General features: G+C 46.2%; 3 protein-coding genes across 3 annotated transcripts; 1 reads left to right on the plus strand and 2 right to left on the minus strand.

Moving 5' to 3' along the window:
• Positions 1–30: 30 nt before the first annotated feature.
• Positions 31–1108, minus strand: Lsn (vacuolar-sorting protein SNF8). Its single transcript, XM_076380760.1, has one exon. The coding sequence runs from the start codon at positions 784–786 to the stop codon at positions 31–33; it is 756 nt and encodes a 251-aa protein (XP_076236875.1). The 5' UTR covers positions 787–1108.
• A 19-nt stretch (positions 1109–1127) lies between these two features.
• On the plus strand, positions 1128–2439 carry Roc1a (Regulator of cullins 1a). The gene is made up of 5 exons (XM_076380761.1): positions 1128–1257; positions 1426–1453; positions 1566–1687; positions 1796–1881; positions 2040–2439. Exons 1-5 carry the CDS (start codon positions 1132–1134, stop codon positions 2050–2052), a joined length of 375 nt encoding a protein of 124 aa, XP_076236876.1. The 5' UTR covers positions 1128–1131; the 3' UTR covers positions 2053–2439.
• Positions 2440–6323: 3884 nt separating this feature from the next.
• Positions 6324–10311, minus strand: LOC143180866 (proton channel OtopLc). Its single transcript, XM_076380876.1, has 10 exons — positions 10280–10311; positions 10037–10192; positions 9434–9666; positions 9187–9356; positions 8896–9057; positions 8184–8450; positions 7249–7499; positions 6992–7125; positions 6682–6914; positions 6324–6614 (listed from the first exon to the last, which is right to left on the minus strand). The coding sequence occupies exons 1-10, from the start codon at positions 10309–10311 to the stop codon at positions 6324–6326; spliced, it is 1929 nt and encodes a 642-aa protein (XP_076236991.1).
• Positions 10312–21809: the final 11498 nt, after the last annotated feature.

The raw sequence follows: 21809 nt of genomic DNA on the forward strand, positions 1-21809 counted from the left end.
ATTAACAGTGCAATTATCATTATGCTGTGCTCACTCTTTAGAGGTGATACAGGCTGTAAATAAACTAGGGAACCAATATAATGTTTCGTTTTCACCTTGTTCATCTAGCCATGCCAATCCTTCTTTCATCATATGATCCAAAGCCTTCTGTGCACGATCTGGTTCCCAACGTAAGTCTCTGCACAACATAGACTTCGAAACATATGCATTCCCTGATAAACTGACTTGTTGCAATACAGCAGTATGGTCCATGCTCAGTTCACCAGGAACAGATTGCACTAAATATTTGCCTTTACCAATTGGAACAACTGAGAATCCACTTCCAAAAATTCGTAATTTTTTGGCTGCAGCTAATAAATCTTCATTTGTTATTTCTTGATGCTCCTTCCTTGTACCCCTTGCTTGGATCAATCTAGTTCTAAGTTCATCCAAAGATATCAGTCCTCCATTTTTATAATTTGTAGCCATACAAACTTCAACAATTTGTACAGCAAGTTCATAATAAAAGTCTCCAATGCCAAGAACTGACCAGAACCCCTTACCAGAGGCTAAAGGGTCCACACCTATTGATGCACACATTTCAGTGAACTGTCGCCGAAAACGAGCGTTCTTCTTAATTTCGCTCTTATGCTTCGTCGCAAACTCCTCTAAATTAACGCGGAACATTTCCATTTGTTTTGTCATCTGCTCAAATTGGTTCTCCTGAAGCTCTGTCCCCTTATCTCTATATTTCTCTTGCTCCAGCTTTTGTTTTTGAATCGCACCAACACCCGCCTTTCGCCTCATTGTGAGATACCGTTTACAATTACCGTTTCAGATCAAAAGAGTACAATTAAAACCGTATGCTAGAGTTAAATTGAAGTTCACTTCTTCAAGTTTGGAACTGAGATAACTGTCATGTTTCTTCGTAAATCAGTTCCTCGTCTGGTAATATAACCTCGCCTCGACACGTCGGTACAACGATATATTTTTATGATCCACGTTCTGATTAGCAATCATTTTTCATTGCGAGACTAAAATATCAAGTTTGCAATGATGCACCTCATAGTAATTCCAAAAATGTTAAGTAATTAAGAAAACGCGTCTACTAATCGTTACGTCGCTCAACGAATTTCGTATTTCTGACACGAGATGTCAGTTGGCTACAGACATCAAAATTTAAACATGGCGTCGGCAATGGAGATTGACGATGAAGAAACCGATTTACCAACTTCGAGTAGTAGTAAGGGAGAGAAGAAACGTTTCGAGGTGAAAAAGGTGAGACTGAAAACTAGAAGATATATTCTGTAGCACGAATATGAATATAAGTACTTTTAGGATGTTTGACCACCGAATTCTAACCTTATTTTTGCATTGTCATTTATACTATAATCACATGGTTTATAGTCAATGTTTTATTCAAGAAAATGTAATTTTTTATTTTAGTGGAATGCTGTAGCACTTTGGGCATGGGGTACGTATTTAAAAGTTATATTATTATGTACATTTTTATGAAATACGGTATATTTACATTGGTACCTTGCTTAGCAAGTTTAATGTCAATTATACTACGAATTATTTTACAGATATCGTGGTAGACAACTGTGCGATCTGTCGTAATCATATAATGGATTTATGTATCGAGTGTCAAGCGAATCAAGCATCTGCCACTAGCGAAGAATGCACTGTAGCTTGGGGTGTATGCAATGTACGTAGTTCATTTTAGGAGCTCTTGTTACAAAAAACACTTAGTGACGATCATTATAGCAACATAATCTTTTTTCTTTCACTTTTTTAATGCTTTTTTTTTGCATAGCATGCATTCCATTTCCATTGCATCTCACGTTGGTTGAAGACTCGACAAGTTTGTCCCCTTGACAATCGAGAGTGGGAATTCCAAAAGTAAGTATAGACTACAACATACAACAATACACATTTGGCTTCTTAAAGCTTTTGAGAATTGTTTGTGTGTTTGTAGGTAAAGCACATGAAGTAAACTTACATTCTTCTCTTATACAGTGAGTTCCATTTATTTAATATTTTTCTTATTTCTGTTTTAGGTATGGTCATTAGCGAAGTGTGTCCAACTACCACAAACATCAGAACCCTCAAGAATGCCAAAGCCGACGCAAGTTTAATTACATTGTGGACAGAAAGTGAACAATTTGTTGATACATTTAAAAAAATCAGTGGCACATTTACGAGCGTCGTAGCAACTCCTTTGAGGTGAAACTATCAAAAGACAAGAAAAAAAACTAAAGATCTGCTTAAAACACGGTGTTTAGAATGTTACTGCACCAGCATAATCACAAGTTTATATTGCTACGTACATTAAGTTGGAGCAGCAGCTATTAAAACAATGAACTACCGAAAGTTTCTTATTCTGTCGATTACACATCATGTTACATTGTAACTTATAGTCTTAAGTGCTTGAATAAACAAAAATCGTAAAACATTCAACATTATTTTTCCTTCACACAAAGAGCCAGACAGTATGCGCTATACATAATTTATTAACCAAAATTACTATCGATATAAACTCTTCGCGATATTGGAAATTGAAAGGTTGGCCAAGAAAGAGCACCTTACGTCGATGCATTTTTCCACGAGACTTTTTTCCGCTAAATCTCCCAATGATCCGCTTACCTGATTTTAAGAGATACCATCTAGTAAAAGTTTTGTCCTTTCTATGCCCAAGGACGGTGAACTCCCGTAATCTACTTTTTCGATCAGCAACTTTTCTTCCTTAAATAGATATCGGTTTCATTGAAACACGTACCTCTTTGTTAAGTAACATTTCGACGTTTCTAAAAGGAGTATTCTCCTTTTTCATTGATAGACTGAATATTAAAACATTGTGTATAGAAGTACGGTTTCTTAATCCAGAGCCTTCTTTGGGGGGATAAGACCACGTCTTTCTACCCCGTAGCGTCGAGCAAAATCAATCTCGCTGAAGTGGCAACGACAGTGACCGCAATAATAGCTTTCTACGTTGGAACAAGGCACACGCCTGGGCTATCCCTTACGCTGTTATCATTAATCTGCGCTATTACGGTACGTAGATTCTTAACAAGACATAACGGCCGCCTATCGCCGTGACCCATGACGTCACGTCGAGGCCAATCGATCGCTTTGAGATCATCCCGAATCCCTTTTCCAGTTCTAGTGTATTCAAGAGGTATGAGGGGCAATACTTATCAAGCGGTATAACGTGGAGCCCGACGAGCTGGCTTCTAATCCGGGCATACAGCGAAAATTACATCCTCGCCGAGCGAGCGACATTCAGCTGCGAGGGAGCATTAGCCAAGCCTTTTCTGGCTCTGATTTTTCCACTCTCAGTCTCATCCGCCCCCGCCTCCTTTTCTTTATCATCCCTAGTCCCATAGTAAAAGGAAAGCACACGGCGGCATAGGAAAATTGTTTAAACTTTAATTCTCTGGTAAACGTTTGAACATTTCAATAAAATGCAATAAACAGATGGCGATGGCCGATCATGATTTCGTTCTAGTGGAAAGTTCTCCCTGGCAAATTTCAATTGCGCGTTCGACTCCGCTCATGCTCGAATTTCACGCGACTGGTAAATATTTATAATTTAAATATTTAAAAGAGGCCGACAGTGGTGGTCGACTGTGTTTACACCGGGGCCAGAGAGTGTCGAGGGGAGGTTTGTGTGTATAATCCTCCGCGTATCCGAGAGAGGATTTCAATGATTCCCAGAGAGAACAAGTTTCGCGCGCGATACATGTAACCATGGCCGCTCAAAATATTTACCTGGCCATGAGAGATAGAATATAAATACGATTTACGCTGTCGCACCCTCCCATGTCGAGATAGGGGGTGATAGAGCGTTCGACTGGGGGATGGCCACAGGCAGGTCGAGGGGGGGTCTCGAAAGTGACATTCGGGAGGAGGCAAAAGGGGTAGAGGATGGGAGTACGAGTCGCGAAGGCCTCATTTCCGCCGGAAACAGAGGTTCCCTCACCCTTGCTGCAAGCCACCCCTCGCCCTTTCGCCCTCCTTGTCCCGTCCAGATGGCGGCAGAGTCCAATCGAATTAAATACATTCCCGAGGATCGTCCAATCGACAACCTCCGGTGGTGGTTTTTGTCTGGTAGTTGTTCTGTCAATACCACTGTCATTTTTTCTCTTCTTTTTATCTCCACCGACAGCAACGACTAATTTACTTGTCGGTAATTGTTTTTCTTTTCTGTCTCCTCCATTCCCCTCACTCTTTTTTTTTTTAAATAGCGCCCACCGCGTCGTGGCGCGACGAGCATATCGAAAATCCATTAGATACCCCGTGCAATTGGGTCGAGAAGGAGAACCTCCGCTGACCCTTTACGCTCCTCGCTCACGAGATAATTTTGTTTCGAGCGCTCCACAATTTCACGTGTCGATACGTTTTCGTCACGTACTCCTGAACGAGAAGACAGAGCCAGCCATTTGTTGCGCGTGCTTGTAACGGACGATTATTTTACCGTCGCGTACGCCGAGAGCAGAAACGTTCCCCCCTTGTTCGTTCGTATAAGTTGGTGTATTGCAGATCGCTGTGTATGCGAAGCTGTACGTTAGTTGCGCGTTATATTATTTAAAAAAGTTTTCCAGCCCGAGAAGACCATCCATTATCCGCAGCTCCGATAAATCCGCCAAGGCGTGTTGCAGCTCCTCGTGTTTGGCGGATATATCAAGGTTTCCTCGTCCCGTTGCTGTCGCGCCTGTTCCGCCTCCTCTTCTACTTCTTCCCTTCTCCATCACGGACTTTGGAATCGGTGAGCGGTTCCAGAGGGCGGCGGTTAGGTAAACCCGATAAATTGCAAGATTTTTCCTTGGACAAGGACGGTCCGAAAAAGTTGTCATCGAGGAAAAGTAACGGGAAAACTAGTTGAAAATTTAATCGGTCCTTGATTACTTCGGTTTCAAGGCGTTCTTGCTATAAATAATAAATAATCGATGTCCTTGCGACCGATTCACCCTGATGTTAACCGATATCGTTATCATCAGCAGCATAGATAACGGGGCAGATGTAAATTCGACGGTAAATTGAAATAAACAAATGAAGCGAAACGAGCGATGGGGTGAACCGACGCGTCGTTAGTGAGCCGATAAATTTGATTCGACACGGGTTTCGTGCGAGTGAGCGATCGTTTCGAATAAATTCTTGAAAATGATCTTGAACTCGCACGCCGCCAGCTTCCACATCCAGTCGGTGCTGGGAGATATAAGATTTTCTTCGACGTTTTCGAGAGCTTTCCTGGCGTATGTTGCGGATTGTAGCGACGATGGTGGTGGCTACGGCGAAGAGTCCTAGGAACGGTAAATCCTCGTTAAATCCGTCGAAAAACAAAACCTGTGGCAAGCGTTAGGGAGTGATGGCGGGGTACTAACACCCTTCTTTCTTTCCTTGCCTTCGTCGAAGATTCATGCGTTCTTTGTTCCCCTTTTTTAAATAATTACCCGCGTATCTTGTTTTCTTCCACGTGAAATATCGAAAGTGATAAATAAGCGTTTCAATTGATTTCAGTTCCCCTGTAAAAGTTATTTACACGTGATCCTTTAATCAAACTCCGAAATGTTGACGCGAAGGACGAAAGGACAGTAAGTGGAGCATTAAGTTCGAAATTTCAGTACACGACGTACACGGGCTGTTCGTGTATATACGGTATTCTTGGTGGACGAGTCCGAGAGCACTCGATAGGCTAAGTAAATCAGAGGCCTTTGGTCAAGAGTAGAGCCTCCACTCCGTTGGTGGGTGGATGGGAGAAGCAATAGCGGTGGCAGGAGCAACAAAGGGTTGGCTAAGAGCCTCTTCACCGACCACTCGCCCGCTTTCTCCAACCACCGAAGCATCACCTACTTCTCGCTGCAGCGAGGCCTGCTTGCCTCGTGATGTGATTGCTACTGAAATGTGTTTACCGTAAACCGTATCAAACTGTCGACGGTCCACCATCGCTGTTACTGTCTATCTTTTCCTCCAACATCGATAAAACTACGCACCTCTATCGATTTCGACGGCCACAGCATTCTGTCTCACTGCTTTCAAACCTGTCCTTTTACCTTTTGTCTCGCACCGCCTTACGAGTTCCACGCAGTAGCAGGACAGCAGACATTATAGGGAAGTTTGCCCTTATAATGTTGTTATTTGCAAAAGGTCGCTTATTTTCCTTTTGCTTCTTTTTTTCCATCGTACGGGTCGGTAATTACAGGAAAGGCTGAAGGGTAACGCAATTTCACCGTGCTAGTTCAGTGCTGCTTCTCAAAAGGCGCAACACGTTCAAGATATTCTGTTCGCGTGAATTACAAATGAAATACTCTCTAAGTTACTCAATTTGTGGAGAAGTTGTAAGTTTAGTAGGGCGTTTGCACGACGCTGTTTGACCTGCATTTGTAACACGTCTTCCATATCTCGAACAGGCATATGGCAGAGTGAAATCGGTAGAATATAGCCAGCGGCATGGAGACGTGGGTGATGATCGTCCACGCCCAGACGCCGAAGAATCTCAGGTGATCAGGACGAACACCTGCGCGAGACTTCTCCAAGGTGTTCACTGTCCACAGGGCTATGTTGACCACTATCAGGAAAGTGATCAGTTCCTTGCCAGGCTTGTCTTTCTTGCTGCAACGCCTCCCCCATGCGATCTAGGAATTTTCGCAAAATTGATATAGCTCGTTCGATAAAATTATTACTTTCGAGAAGGTTTCTTACTTTAATGAGCAAAGTTTGGCTGGTGCTCTGTATCAAGGCCAATAAATCCGTAATCAACGACAGCACCCAGGTTGGTCCCATCGTCAATATATCACCGACCACGCCAAAAAGACAATGCAGATAGACACCAGCTTGAGCCGCCGCCAACAGCGTCGTGTCTAAGTCTGACGGCTTGATAATTTTTTGCTGTAACGCTTGCAGCTTCAGAGTACCGGCGACTGAGGCTATCATCCCTATGATTTAGACGTGGATGAGTATTACAGCGAGAAAATTTCTTGTTCAATCGATAGAATTATTATTAGGTGTCTACCTAAACCGAGTATAGTCGCGTCCAGAGCTGTCACTTGGACGATCGCTATCTTCATTTTGGCCTCCTTCAATACGAAGAACATAATCAGGCTCAATATCGTCGCGGCGACGACCAGAATCCCGCCGAAGAGACCTCTGAAAAAGTTGGTCGAGATAGAAGTTCGTGTCTGTGCACGGGGCGTCTTAAAATCTGAACGATATCGCATTAACAAATTAACGGAGGAGGTCTTATCGATTTAATTAAATTCCCCGTCTGACCTGTGAGAGCTGCTGCAATCTATGCTAAGGTGATAGGAGGATCTCGTCGGACTCTCGCCCTTTGCATCGATCTTCTCGTCCACCCTCTTCCACATCTCGAACAGTATCACCGCGCAAATTAAACTGAATTCAATTGTGCATGGAAAAAGGAAGGGGCTGGCGTCTCGGAGAAGAGACTTGAGAATCCCGTCCTCGTCGTCGTGTGCATGGCCCAGCTGATCGATCTCGTGCTGCGTCTCTTCGACCAGCGCCTGGTGGTAGAACAAATGGAATGGTCGTGGAAAATGCGGGGGAGGAACGTATCGGAATTAAAGATAGAGAATTATCGTTAATATTCCCCGCGCTTCAGCGTCACGAAATCAAAAGCGCCGATGACGCTTTATGCTGGAATAATTTCGCCGCTGATAAACGACTGCTTCGATTTCCCCGGGAAACAGGATACGGGGCTCCAGTCGTCCGTGTCGAGGGATATGTTTCCACAAATGTAGGAATAAACATCACCCGGCTCGACTTTGATAAACGCTAACTACGGTTAATCGATATCGTATGAGAATTAAAAGGTTATTGGTATGTAATGCGCGTCGCTGATGCTCAACCTTCTAGTGTTTCACCCTTTTTGATGTAGCTTCAACATTGCTTTTTACTATTGTTTTGTAAATTTATTCAGAGATAATAACTAACAATTTTCAAATATTTAAATTTTCAAATATTTGAATATTCAAATTTTCAAATATTTAAATTTTCAAATATTTGAATATTCAAATTTTCAAATATTTGAATTTTCAAATTTTCAAATATTTGAATTTTCAAATATTTAAATTTTCAGTTATTTAAATTTTCAAATATTTAAATTTTCAAATGTTCAAGTCTTCAAATTTTCAAATTTTCAAAGTTTGAAGATAAGAAATGCAGGTATCAATTACTATGGGAGATACCTGTAGCCATTCGCAGAGGTTGGTCGCGATCATGTGCATGAGGCCCAGCTTCGCAAGAGCAGTGTATTTGGCCAGTTTTAAATTTTTGCTGTTTAGAAATATGAAGTGCATCTGGGCCGTGACCAATAGCAACCTGGCACCGGGTGTAATCGCCCTGAACGGTCCGGAAGCTATTTCCGCCCCAATTTGCAATCCCGTAAATACCAGCGAGCCGGCGCCAAATCCCACCGCGCCGAGTCTGAGACAAAAGCTACCGTACTGTTGCATCTGTGGAACAAAGATTTCATTGTGTCGTGTTGCGTGAACGAATGACAGTCCGCTAATTAGTACGATCGATTGTAAACGTTTTGTATAAATCGTTAGACGCGGAGTGGAAAACAAGTTAAGGTTAACAAGGGAACCACCTAACTTGGTCTCTCTCCACTTTGATGTATTCTTATAACACTAAGTTGTATATAGTATCCCCTGTTACACTCTATAAAATATTTCAATGCAGATACTCAATAATTTTGGAGATAGTGGAAGATGGATATTGAAGAGTAATAACAGAAAGTAGAGTGTGATCGAGGCAGGTGTAACTTGCAGGAGCTGGAACTTCACAATGGAAACTTTCTGACGAATGTAGAAGGTGCTGCTATGACTCAAATTTAAGCTAAGTTAAAAACCATTCAAAATTGTGTTCCTCGTTCATGATTGAACACGAAGATCTTACCTGTCCTACGTTTACACGGTCACATTTTTCATTAAACGCGTAAGTCTGCTCCTTCCTCTCGTTTTTCAGCGCCAGATTTCTCAGAGTCTTGTCCCTTAGCACGGTAAAGTACATGGAAATCACGAAACTGACACTAATCAAGTACAGATACAGGTAGAACCCCTAAAAAAAGAAAAAAAAAACGCTATCGTCTATGTAAGTGACTTATTTGCAAAGTATCAAACGTCTCGTCTTCATAGGTGTAAAACATCAAGTAGAACAAAGTCAGGGAAATATGGAAAGATTCACCACCTGATTCAACGAAGGAGGAACCTTTTCGGTGACGCTGGCTGTGACAGGCACAGCGACTCCGATGACTATCAGTAAGTTCGCGTAAAGAGTGCTCATGATGGACACCATTTCCGCATGACATTTCCTTTTTCCCACAGGCCTTAATCGCTGGTCCACAATTTGTTGCTTAACTGTCGATAATAGTTACAGTAATCCTCTAACTCCTCTGCATCGAGCGTTCAAAATTCTGAAAAAGTAATACACTTACTGTTCGTAGTATCCCGAGTGTTCATTGGCACGCAAACCGTATTGGCAGGCGTTAATGGTAAAAAATTCGGTCGCAGTTTCTGCTGTTCGTTGTCATTCTTCTCCGAGCGGTTTCGATTGTTCAGCAACGGTGTCTGAGGCGTGTACCCTGGCGGTTGTCCCGTCAAGAATTCCTGATCCTGCGGTATGCAGGACGGCAGGGACATGTTGCTGCCTATTCCTGAAATCAACGCTCTGTCGAAGGGGAATGAGTGCGCGTGTCTTCGCGTTCGAACAACGATCGGAAAATACACGCGCTATTTCATCGCTCGTTTACAGAATGTCGATGGTATTCAGCCGCGCGTCCAGCGTTGCTTTCACATCGATACTCTCGACGAGATATGAATTTAAACGAATTACTGAACCGTCACATTGAAAATATTTCGTTCGAAAACTGAATTCAATGATCGTAAAATTATACGCTCTCCGCGTCCACCAGAGACGTGGCACATTTTGGTTTCGATATGTTATTAATAAACTGTTACGATCACTTCGAGGAGTGGGTATATTGCGGCGCGATTGAATGAAATACGCGATGGAAAATTAGAAAACACGCCTGCATTACCCGAGAAGCCCCCGTCTATGGTTGATAACCGCAGTCAGGCACATGCTTTGTCGTCGAAGGTGCAACGTTTTTCCTCGAGGCAAGTGGTAGTCTTTTACATCAGCCTCTGACGACAGGGTTATCACTGGCGGCGCGTCGCGGCTCTTCAACTCACCACTTCACAATGAAATTTCCATCAAGATTACGTCGCATAAATTCCCCTAAATATATTATTCGTGTCTCTCCCGGATATGAATTACTTACGTTGTCATTGCATTAGATGAAGCGTTACTCATAGTCTATTCTCGTCGTCTTGAATCAACTAGAGAAGCAAGCCGCAAAAGGACTGCGACGTGTCCCCTTTCTCGTTCTTCTTTTTAATTATAAAAAAAATATGAGAATATACGTATCACCGCGACGTACGCTGAAAAACTTTCTTCTTTCCTCTCGCAAATGTTGCGTAACAATCGTTTCGGTTTATTCACCGGCAATGCGTCAAACTTTCTAGTTGGTCCCGGGGTTGGATAAGCTCGCCGCTGTATTTGCTCGGCTGTTCTCGCTGCGGGAAACTTGGAAATTTATTCTCAGGGAAATTCGCCGGCGTTTTGAATTTTTAGTAGGCTGGCCAACTTCTTTCCTCGCCGTGTCTCGTCGCGCTTAAGCGTCTAGAAGGAAACGATTCTCTCAGCTTCGATCGAACAGCCAAGTATACAAAATTTCTGACATCGCCAAGAGCAGTACTCGTCCTTGACTCTCTCACTAAATTCAGACACTTGTCGTTTAAATTTATTGTAAACGTTTTATTAATGGAATCATGTAACAGAGGTATTTCCCATGATTCCGAGAGAAGCTCGCGGAACACGACGGCAGAATGAAATTCGTAATTCATTGGAACGATTCCTCGCTCTAATGCTCGCGTAGTGGTTGACATCTGCTGTCGTATAACCGGTCCAACTTCGCCAACTTCCGTTTGAATCACGCTAAACGAATCCTGGCGAGTCGCGCGACGCTATCGGCGCGTCACTATTCTCGACGACTGAATCGCACAAAAGCCACTTCGAGCACTCCTTCGCGAATGGTAAGCTTTCATGCGTCCGTCGACTATGCGTGGCGTTCTGGCGACCAAGAGGATCGACTGTCTTTTCTAAACTTCACTTCAGAACAGTAAACTCATAATTAGAGAAGCATAAGTTTGTCACAATTGAAAAGATAAAAATCCAGGATCGATTGCTAATGAAATTCTGTCAAAAAGATTACCAGTCAACACCGTTTTTCTTTTCAAGCTTCAAACATGTCACGAGGCTGTCGACGGACGAATGAACGACTATCAAAAGCGATGCATAATACAAGAGACGCTTTATTACCTCTCGCGTTCACAAATTAGCTGATATCGTTCCGAAGCGTTACAAATTGTCGCTTTGATTACAAATCGGGGAGCGGACGATCGCGCTGATAAAACGGGAAACGTGGCACAGATGCGCGACCATCCACGCGTCAATTGCGCGAAAAAAATCTCACGTGAGATTTGGAGCGTATCGACCTGTTGATAGAATCAATCGAACGGTGCCGCGCGTGATTCGAGGACCCAAACCAGCACTGTATACAGCTCCGCGATAGAGACACGGAGACCACACGGAGCGACGATTTCGGCCGCGACTTGCACGCTTCTGACGAAACAGGCTGCAACCGCTGGTGTCCTGGAAGGTCGATGGTAAACAAACGATGTCGTCGTGAAATTAGCGAGAAATTGCGAGAAACAGTGGGAACTGGTCTGGGGAAACACTTTGTTCGTATGCATATGCATCGGTCGAGCGTGCATTAAGGCCGTGAATTATTAATGTCGTCGGTTCAACGACAACACGTTCGTCGATCGATATTCTAAATGTCGATTGTTTATTTATGCGGAATATTTCGAAATGCGAAACAGCGATGGCGCGGCGATGACGATTCGTTGCCAGGCCCCCTCGCCCGCTGGTATTTGCATTTGTATTGCTTGATTACCTCAGAATTCAATTTCTGCCGCAGTTTTAGGAATAATTGAAGCAAGAAATGACGGATAATGCTCGCTGAACTCGATATTTCGGGCATCGCGTGTAAAGCTGTTGGCTCCGTGAATGCTGACCGATCGGCGATTATAGAATTATCGGCTGCCGTGGATCGTTCGGTTAAGTAAAATGAGCATTGGCGGGATCCTCGATTAATCGAGAAATGTGTAATCTGCGAGAGGAGGACGGTCCTCCGGGCGCGTCAATACGTTCTAATAAGAGGGCACGTCGTTCCGCATAATTTTACGGGACTTTTGCGCGCTTGGCGTCAGTTTATTGGCCGATTTTCTCTGGCGTAATCCGTACAAACGATCCGGTTAAGTGGAGTATAAGCCGTTAATGAAGCCAGTATCATCGTCATCCGCGTGGAACGCCTCGATGTGTTTACCGAAACAGTTCGAAAATTTAGACCGACCCCGCTAAAAGGCACTAATTGTAGGCGCAGCCGATTATAGTTAGTACCCGGGGCCTAATTACCGCTCGGGATGCGCCCGTCGATCAATTCGACAAATTCTGCTGCGCATCGAGCGCGCCGTTGTCCTTGCCGCTTTTCGTCCCCCGCCACGTCGATAACCAGTGGCTCGTCCGTCAATTAGACGTCACTGATTTGCCGACGATTAACGAGATTTCCACGGCTCCTGTCGATTTTTCTCGCGGCTGCTCTTCGCCGTTAATCCGCCGAGGCGATGAGGAGTGGGAGGGGAGACACGCGCGAATTCGATTCCCAATTGGATTCAGATCGACGAGAATTGTTCCGCTAGATCCGTCGGTTTGACGGCGGCGTGGCGATGAATAGTAATGCCCGGATTAGACACGGTTCCGGATTAATAACCACATTTTACCGAGACTCTGGGGGATGGAAGTAGTCCGCCACTTGTCCTTTTACATGCGTAAAGTTGGAAATAGCGAATCACGTGGACTGGATGTACGTGAATCTTGAAGTTTCGATGGGATGAGCGATGAATAAATTTTACGTATTATACCGTACACCTAAACGCTAACTAAAGGAAGCGATTATTTAAATTTCAGGTAACCTGGAAGGTTTGAAATTGGAGGAAAAATTGAGGCGAGGTGTACGAAGGACGTGGAAGAGAAACGTACGAAGCATAGGTGAGATAACACCCTCGACGAGGACGGTAATGACAAGAACAGGCCTGGCAGGCCGACGAGCAATCAACCGGAAGCGAGTTCGTCGCTCATCCGAGCCGGAGTCCCTGCCTATCCAACCTGCGACCTCTTCGTTCCTCGATTCTCTGTCCCTGGCCCCCTTTCCCACCCCCTCTTTCACCCTGGCCTTCTCTCTCTCACCCTTGTCTTCTCTTTCTCTCTCTCTCTCCTCTCTTCGACCAGGTTCCTGGTTCTCTCTTACCGGGCCATTCAGCAGGGCCGCCCTTTCGCGAGGCTTCTCTTCCCTGGGGGCGGAACCAGGGAGAACCGGAAGTGCCCGGATATGAGTTTCCGGCGCGGACAATTTGCAGCGCAAAATTGAATGATCGACTCCGATAACCGTCGTCGCTCGTGCCTACCTATGTAGCCTGTCACGCTTCAAATTCCAAAGCGGCGGCGTTGTCGCCCAGCGTCGACAACGACTGGCTGACTGCCGCCATTACGACGATTCGTTATCGTCATTACCGGCGCTTCGAACGAGCGACCTGGAAGCGGTTCGATCGTGTCCCTCGGGCAAGCTTTTTCGGTTTGGGACTGTCGAGCATTCTCGAGAAGCTTTCTTCTCGTTAACATATTGCCAATGATTAGAAGTCGACAGTAGAAGCTATTGCTAACTTCTATGTGGATCTGCATACCAGTTCGGTATCCATTCCGCAGTATCAGTCTCCAAAAAGCGGTGAATGAAATTCGAATCAGCTTATTACCTTGTGCAGCAGTATTATCTTGTTTGCACGCAGGGAGAAAGAGAGCGGCAAGTCGAGGACCATTTGCCGCACCGGCGGAAACGCTGATACGGCATAAACTGTTTCGACGAAATAAAGGTGAGCCGGACAGCTATGAGGGTGGGGGAATAGGCACGAGGATTGATTCGAATTGCCAAAACGGTCCGCTGACTACGACAGTCGGCTGCCATTTTTGAGCAGCGAACCTTCGCTACAAACTCGACCACAAATGGCTATTTACCTTCTCTGGCACGCTCGTTGATGCTCGTGTCCCTGTTCCACTTGCCAGCCATCCAGTTACTCATCCCCCCTTTCTGTCCCTCTCTGTATCACACTTCGCTCTCCAACCCTCGGCCGTCGCTCTCATCCCTATCTCTTCGCGCGGCGCGGCGGCTGCACAGAACGGCGGAGCGGCAGTTTCGCCCGACAATGTCTATTGGAAGATTTATTCCAATATTTTCAATTAAACTTAGACAAAGCCGCGTTTGATAACGCCTGCGTGTTTCGCCGCTCTAGTTGCGGAGGTAAAAATAATACAGTACGCGCGAATGATCAGGAGTGGCTTTCAGCGACGCAGCCAGCAGCCTCGGACGAGGGACACGCGGGGGTGGGTCGGCTTGGTGTATGGAGAACGCTGAAGATATGAGATGATTCGACGGAAGGGGAAGGAAGGGCTGCCGCGCGAACAGTATGGGATTCGAGTATGAGGTTGAGCTTGCGGCAACTTTTGTTCCATCTAGCGACGTAATTAAGTTTTTCAATGGTGGAATGGGTACACCGTGCACGGGGAGGTAACGTTGTTTTCTGTGTAACGTTGAAAATGCATATTTGGATAATTGGAAAGTTAGTTGCAGCAATATCGGATGTTTGACTCTCTCGTCTCCTCTGGCTCGCAGTTTGCTTGTCGGAGTCGTTAAGCGGCTCAATGACGCGGATGACGCTGACGGTGAAATTACCGTTACGTAAATTAAAAGGTTGGAGCATCGCGGAGCGGCGTGCCGGTAATTAATTATATAATGGTAATTTAAGTTATCTGCCGCGCTGCGACGAAGTTAGACGTCTGTGGATGCAACGTCCAACGTCGACGCTGGCTATTTCCTTTTTAAGCTTCTTGGAAATCTGTCTGACATCGTTCTCGTATTTACCTCTGTGCCTCTAACATTCTGCGAGTCCGAAAAATCTTCAGTAATGGCGCACATTGTAACGCACTGCATGGCGGGTGATAATTAGATGCCTAGTGGAATACCCGCAAATGTCACGCGGCTGTCACGAAACAGCTGTCATCGCCTTGTGTTGGGGCACGGTGGATACGTGTGCAGCAGAGAACCAGAGATCGTGAGAGGAAGAGAGAGAGAGAGAGAGAGAGAGAGAGAGAGAGAGAGAGAGAGAGAGAGAAAGATAGAAAGAGAGAAGGTCGAACGAGTTGCACGTATCGGACCGCGCACTGATTCGCTCGGACAGTTCGATCATTGCGTCCTGTACTTGCGACAAGACCGGAACACGTAGTCCCGGGGTGTGGCTGCTGAAGGTGGCGAAAATGGAATTTGAGTGGCATCCGGGGGGATCCAGTCTGTATTTACGGGCTCGATACCAACTTTTGTTCTGGCCCCATGAGCCACCCCACTTGCTCGCGTTTCGCCTCGCGTCATCGAGGTGCATGGAATTTCGGTTCGCGGAATTATGGGCTTATGGAATTAGAGATCTATCAATTAGCGCGTTTTCGCAGGGCCTAATTGAAGCTATGGCTTTGCGAATTTATATAAACGCAATTTTCGTCTCGTTCCATGCCGATACGCAGCTCGATTATATTAAACCCTCGGGCAGGTGCGGCGAGAACACGAAATCTCCCGTTTCCCTGATAAAAAAATCCTCTTTTATCCCAGAGCGTAACTATTTCCAGGGTCACTGGGAGCTCGCGCAAGGAATTCGAGCGTGAAACGCCAGCTGACCTCGGTTATTCTTATCTCGCGAGTTCCTCCCGAAGGTTGCGCGGGTGCACGTACACACTTGTCGGAGACGAAAATCGATCCTGCCTCGGCTGAATACAACACCGCCAGGATGACCCTTAATAATGCGAAATACAGGGCGGAAAGAGGCAAGCGACGAGCGGTGGGCGAAGTCTAACATCGGAGGAGCGCAAAAAGGACGAGGATGGTGAAAAAGGAAAGGCAAAATGGAAGACATCGAGTAATTGAAGAACAGAAATGGTTCGACCGAGTAATAGGGTCGCGATGGCGGGCTCGGGTATTGTGCTAAGAAGGTTGGCTAGACTAGAAGAACGATCGGTGAAAAATCGCAAGGAAAAAGTTCGAACCGCTGGATTTCAGTATTTATCATTGCTCGACACTTCAGATTGAATTAAAACCTATTCGCTGCAGTTATGAAACCAATTTTTCAGCAGGTTGTTTACCCATGTCCGGGGCAGTACTTCCAAAACGATTTTGAAAACGAGCAAATTGGTTGACGCTCGCAGTACGATCTCGCGCGTTGATGTCACTCAAAGCCCCTATATTGGGATCAACGACACAGAAAAAGCATAAAAAAAAAAATGAAACAAAAAACAAATATGCACAGAGAAATCGAGCGGAGGGCGGAGCGGGGTCGTGTCTGGCTAATGTTTTTGGCGTTTCCCATGAAAATAACGTCGCGTTCTCGCGCTTCGTGACGCATGGCCGATCGTGCCAGCGACGCGGAAAATTCTCCATCCCCTGACAGATACAGTTCGTGACGTTTAAACGATTCTCACGCGCGCGATACCAGTTCGCGCCTGTTTGAGCGGCGATTCGGCATAGCTATTCATACGTGAGACGAGTATTGAGCGATGGTTCGCGCGCTGGATTCAGCCGAAACGCGTCAGAGCCAGCTCGTAGGTACGTACACGCGTCATCGTCCCGTATCAATGCGAACACCTATGCACGCACACGCTCGCACGAGCGTCATGTCCAGCAGGTGATAGACAATCGCGCGCTGGCGTGGCTCGTTATTATGCCAGCCGCGGTATGATTTCCAATCTGTTGCGACCGTCTGTCGTCGCAGCGGTCCGTCCAGCCTCTCGTTTCGGGCCTCAACGTCGAAATGACCGGCCTGACGTCGCCAGAAGAGTGCTCGTTCGATCTGGTCCCGTTAATGGGCAATACGCGACATATTTCCGATTCCGTCCCTCAGCCTCGTTCGCCAGAGAGCCTCGATGGCATTTGTATCGCGCTCACGCGTCGTCCCTCGTCGCTGCGCGCGTAAACATCGGCAAACGGTGTAACGAGGGATAACGATAACGACGTTAGCGTAATCGGATATTAACCTCGCGGAATAACGACCCCTCGGTGCAGTCAGCTTCTTGTCCGTCGTCTAGGTAAAGCTGGAGCACGAAAATCTTCGTAGGTTCGTTTACGTTCGAGGGAGGGGGTTGGCTCGAGAGGGGCATCGTTAATGAAGGGGTAACAGCGCCGAGGAAACTCGGTCTCGAACAAGTCTGATTTCTAATGCGAATTCGTGCATCGTGAAATCTGCCGTGGTGAACGCGCACAGGGGGCGAAGGGGGGTTGAAGGGACAGAGAGAGATGGTGGGTTAGAGTGGTTATAAGTAGAGTCGAGTGGGAGAGAGAGAAAGAGATTGGCACACGCGCTGGCAACGTGACCTCGGTAAAGTGGTAATACTGATGCGAGTGGTAATACCTAATAGCAGCCCGAAGCGGTGTCGGGGCCAACTCCCTTCTAAGTGAATTAACCCCGAGTTAATCTTGAGTTAAGTAAACCCCTAAGTAGACCTCGAGTGTCTTCCGTTCTTCCTTTCCCAGCGAACATCGTTTCGCCCTCGCTGTGAACTCGGTGCAACTACCGCCGTGTGATCGTTAACGATTAGGATCTTCGAGCCCTTAACGTGCTTTCGGGGCACACACCAGTCACGCTAACTCAGAAAATCCTTCTGTTTTAGTTGGCTTCTCTAATCTAGTGAAATGAACGCTTCGCGGAAATTAAACCATATATTCTAACGTAGCACAGGTTCTCTGGAAGATCCCTTTTTTACTTTATTTTGTGTACAGTCTCGTACGAAGCGTCGCATTTTTAATCCAACCCCCATTCATTAATATCAACGATTAAGCGTCCCGACGAAGGCCATCGTTACTCTCGTCGCTTTTTTCATTGGCTGGAGACACATATTAATCACTCCGCGACCACGTACACCTACGTATCATTTTTCCTCGGTATCGAGGTTTTCCTTTTTTCGTCAGGGGACGAGGAAAACCACATCAACATTTTTTGCAGCATTTTTGACGAATCCTATATCTACATACTTCGCTCCCTCTTTCTTTCTTACCTGGCGCATCGTTTACTTAACGAAGGAATGAATCCTGGAAATGTTCGTGTCTGCTGGCGGTGTACCGTCGACGTGATTGCAGATCGTGCAGGTTTCATTGACAACGAACCAAGTTGTAAAGAACGGCTCGCCTGTCAAGAAACCCAGACGTCTGCATCCATGATATCTGCTGCTCTTCATGGTCCTTTGATCTTCTATTCTTGATCCTTAGTCTTTGTCCCAGCATGCTTCACGTTCGGAGTATCATTGTGGAATGTTCTCCTATGATCGGATCACTGGACGCGTTGCTGGTGATAGCATAATTGTTATCAACTCCATTTACATCGCACTAATGCTCGGCGAAATTGCGGCACTCGCTCGCTACCAACCTAATCATTAAATACAGCTCGCGTTTAATCGGTGTGCACGGTATTAGGCTGGACGTGCAACAAAATTATAATCCAGCCGGGCTTGGCCGAATATTCCAGCGATTATTAATCGTCTACTGAATACAGTTAATTACCATGCTTCATCGGCGATTACCCCTAGCTTCTTTTGGATGCAAAATGGAAAAATTGGAAAGTGGTCTAGGAATCGTAAGTATTAGTTAATTTTGAGTATATTTTTTCAAAGTTAATTTTTAACCTCCATGCAGCTATGGATCCTAGCATAATCTAGATTATTCATGGCTTTTGTTATTCAGTGTTGCGCATAGGTATTTGATGTGATAATAATAACAGTGATTCACTAATAGTCTATCGAAGACAAGACGAACTACCAAGGGGTGCTTCAGATTTGAATCTCACATACCTACTTCAAATAATCAAGGCCCTACTGTCTACGTAACATCTCTATATTTTTTCATACTAAATCCAAAAAGAATCGATGCACCCCGAGACTAAAGATTTCAATAGGATTGTTTCTCCATGCGCTACCTATAATTCCCGAAAAGTGATGCATGCAGCATATTAGTAGTAAATAAGGTAGTCGATGATACAGAGAAACAAGGAGAACAGAGGGAAATGGAGGGAAGAGTGACAGACACCTAATGAAATTATGACGTTACTTGCCTGAAAGACGGTATTCAGGGAACGGTACACAGAGAGGCGGCCAGAGCGCAAAGTCTGTGCTGCGTCGTGAGGTCTGGTACGATGGTTCACACACGGGGACGCACAGTAGTGTGTGCCATACGTGCCAGACGCGTTGACGCAGAACCGCGTACACGGTGCGTGCGTGTGTCTGTGGCGTAGGCGTGCATGCGCCGGGATGCATCTGTGCTCTTTCACCGTGGAAAAGTTGCTCACAAAGAGGCGGGGGAAAGGGTTGGAAAGGGAGAGAAGGAGAGAAAGAGAGACAGAGAGAGAGAGAGCGAGAGCGCGAGAGAGAGGGGGAAAGAGAGAGACAGCTTTGTGAAAAGCGCAATTGACAGGCCTTCCTATTAGTAGACGAGGAAATATCGAGGGTGGAAAAAAGCGAGAGAACAGGCGGGAAGGAGAGGCCAACGTTGATGGCAGACCCGTCGGCTGGTGTACTTGATAAAGAGAGATCCAAGGGTGAGAGCGAGCATGGGGAAAGAGAGAAAGAGCGAAGAAAAGAGGCGCGGAGCGAAGCACTCGGCCACCCCACTTGGCTTGTCCTTTTTTTACATTAAGCGGCTAAATTTCCGTGTGCCAGGCACGCTGAATATTCGTCCCTGGAGAGCCGTCCAATCGTTTCGCGCGTCCTTTGATGTGCGTCGGCCTTTTTGTTGTACAGCCGCGGAACACGTGAATCGATTTTGCACCGATTCGAGTCATGTTGCAGGAGTTCCCTCATGCTGGCCTCCGCGCCGTTTTCAGATTTTCCGCAGATCGACGCGGGGCGCAATTTGCGTCACTTATAGCCGGCACTGGCGAGGCTTCGCGTCGAAGTCATAAAAGCTCCCCGGATTTTCTCCTGCACCGTGAATGCCTTTTGACCTTTACGACAGAAGGGGGAGCAGAGGGATCGCATTGATCGACCACCGCGGGAAATTCCATTAATAAATCGTGTTTTTCGAAAAAGAAACAACGATGAGGCTACTTTGACGCGGTCACCTTTGGAAAGTGGATTCTCTTTTTTGCCCGGCATGAATGCATAAAAATTACGCGCCCCTCGTCGACGAAGAAATAAAGTTTGATCGAACGACTGACCCCGATCGACGTTTCGACGCTCTCCTCGTCCCTTCATTCATACTTTCTTGCGTGTATGAGTTCCTCGCGCTTCACGTTCCTTGCATACGCGTTTGTTGTCGGCCAAGCGAGAGACAGAGGATCGGACGTGGAAATCAGCAGGTGGATCGTGACCAAAGTTCGACCTTCGCCATGGTTTGTCCCGAAGGCATCGTGCCACGGAACAATGCGACAGCATCCTATAATTATGTTAAGTACGCCGCTGGAACATGGAAACTGTATAGCACGGCAACTAAACTACCACCACTGCCGTCGCGCTTGGTTTACAGAGATTCCCTCTTGTAGACGATGAAGAGGGAGCGCATATTACGAGCCAGCCTATAACCTAACGCTGTTACGGAGCTGCACGACCGACCATCCCTATGTGATCAGACGGTAACTAACCGCATTTCTGTTGCACATCCGCGCTCCCGCGCGCACATTATACATATACGAAGGTGTGTACACAGACGCAAGTGCCCGACGAACACACAGAGCGGAAAATGTAAAGCGTATCGAGAAACAGGTAATTCTAGAACGGTAGCTGGTTTCATTACGATTCTCACCGCACGGAATTAAGAGGGTCAGCCCCTGGCTGACCGATAGTACACGCGAACGGGAGCGTGCAAATAAATATTCAATTAGTTCCGTCGCCCTGTGCTTCATTCCGTGTCCGTCACCCCTTCTGAAGTAGCACGGTTCGCGCCACGAAACAATTCAATCCGAGGTTCGATCTTTCCTGCGATTGTATGCAGGAAAACGAGCGAGGAAAAACAACGAATAATATGCGCGTTCACGTGGCGACGCTTTGCTCGATAATACCTCGCCGATGTTTCTTCGTGCAATTGACACTCATTTGCAAATTGGAGCCCGAGCTACTCGTTCTTTAGTAGGAAGCTTACGTATTTTCTCCGCTTTTAACTCATTCCTCGATCATTACCAATTAGCGGTCACTAACGAAGAAAATAAACGTCCTTCAGCAACCCTACCTTTGTCTCTTGCTCAGCGACCGTAATGTCTGCTAATGACAATTAACCGCCGAATAGGTGGAATCGTCGTTTGCCCGCAACATTTGCGTCGGATGTTAGAATTATGCGTTAGCGAGCAATTATCATCGACGGTCGAACATGTGGACGGTGTACCTGGAAATATCAGAGGCGGTGTCAGCTGGAACCACCGGCAGGGGGTGAAAGGGGCTCCCAGGCAGAAGCGGTGATGGCTGACGTATCTATATTCCGCAGTGACGGCAGACAAGCACGTATATCAAATAATTAGATTTCGGCCTGAAACGTCAATAACCATGTCAAACCATTACCCGTACGAGACCCTGTCGGCCGGTTCGTTACTGGCTGGTGGACGGACTGGCCGTTCGACGGG

Source organism: Calliopsis andreniformis, chromosome 6 (genome assembly GCF_051401765.1).
Source record: "Calliopsis andreniformis isolate RMS-2024a chromosome 6, iyCalAndr_principal, whole genome shotgun sequence".
Taxonomy (NCBI): domain Eukaryota; kingdom Metazoa; phylum Arthropoda; class Insecta; order Hymenoptera; family Andrenidae; genus Calliopsis; species Calliopsis andreniformis.

Bases quoted from the DNA above. Each gene is read 5' to 3' on its own strand.
- Lsn (XM_076380760.1), bottom strand. From the start codon at position 786: ATGAGGCGAAAGGCGGGTGTTGGTGCGATTCAAAAACAAAAGCTGGAG.
- Roc1a (XM_076380761.1), top strand. From the start codon at position 1,132: ATGTCAGTTGGCTACAGACATCAAAATTTAAACATGGCGTCGGCAATG. The intron at 1,258-1,425 runs GTGAGACTGAAA...TTTTTATTTTAG, and splicing joins AACGTTTCGAGGTGAAAAAG to TGGAATGCTGTAGCACTTTG. The intron at 1,688-1,795 runs GTACGTAGTTCA...TTTTTTGCATAG, and splicing joins TAGCTTGGGGTGTATGCAAT to CATGCATTCCATTTCCATTG.
- LOC143180866 (XM_076380876.1), bottom strand. From the start codon at position 10,311: ATGAGTAACGCTTCATCTAATGCAATGACAAC. The intron at 9,357-9,433 runs GTAAGTGTATTA...TATTATCGACAG, and splicing joins CACTCGGGATACTACGAACA to TTAAGCAACAAATTGTGGAC. The intron at 9,058-9,186 runs GTGGTGAATCTT...TTCTTTTTTTAG, and splicing joins TTCCTCCTTCGTTGAATCAG to GGGTTCTACCTGTATCTGTA.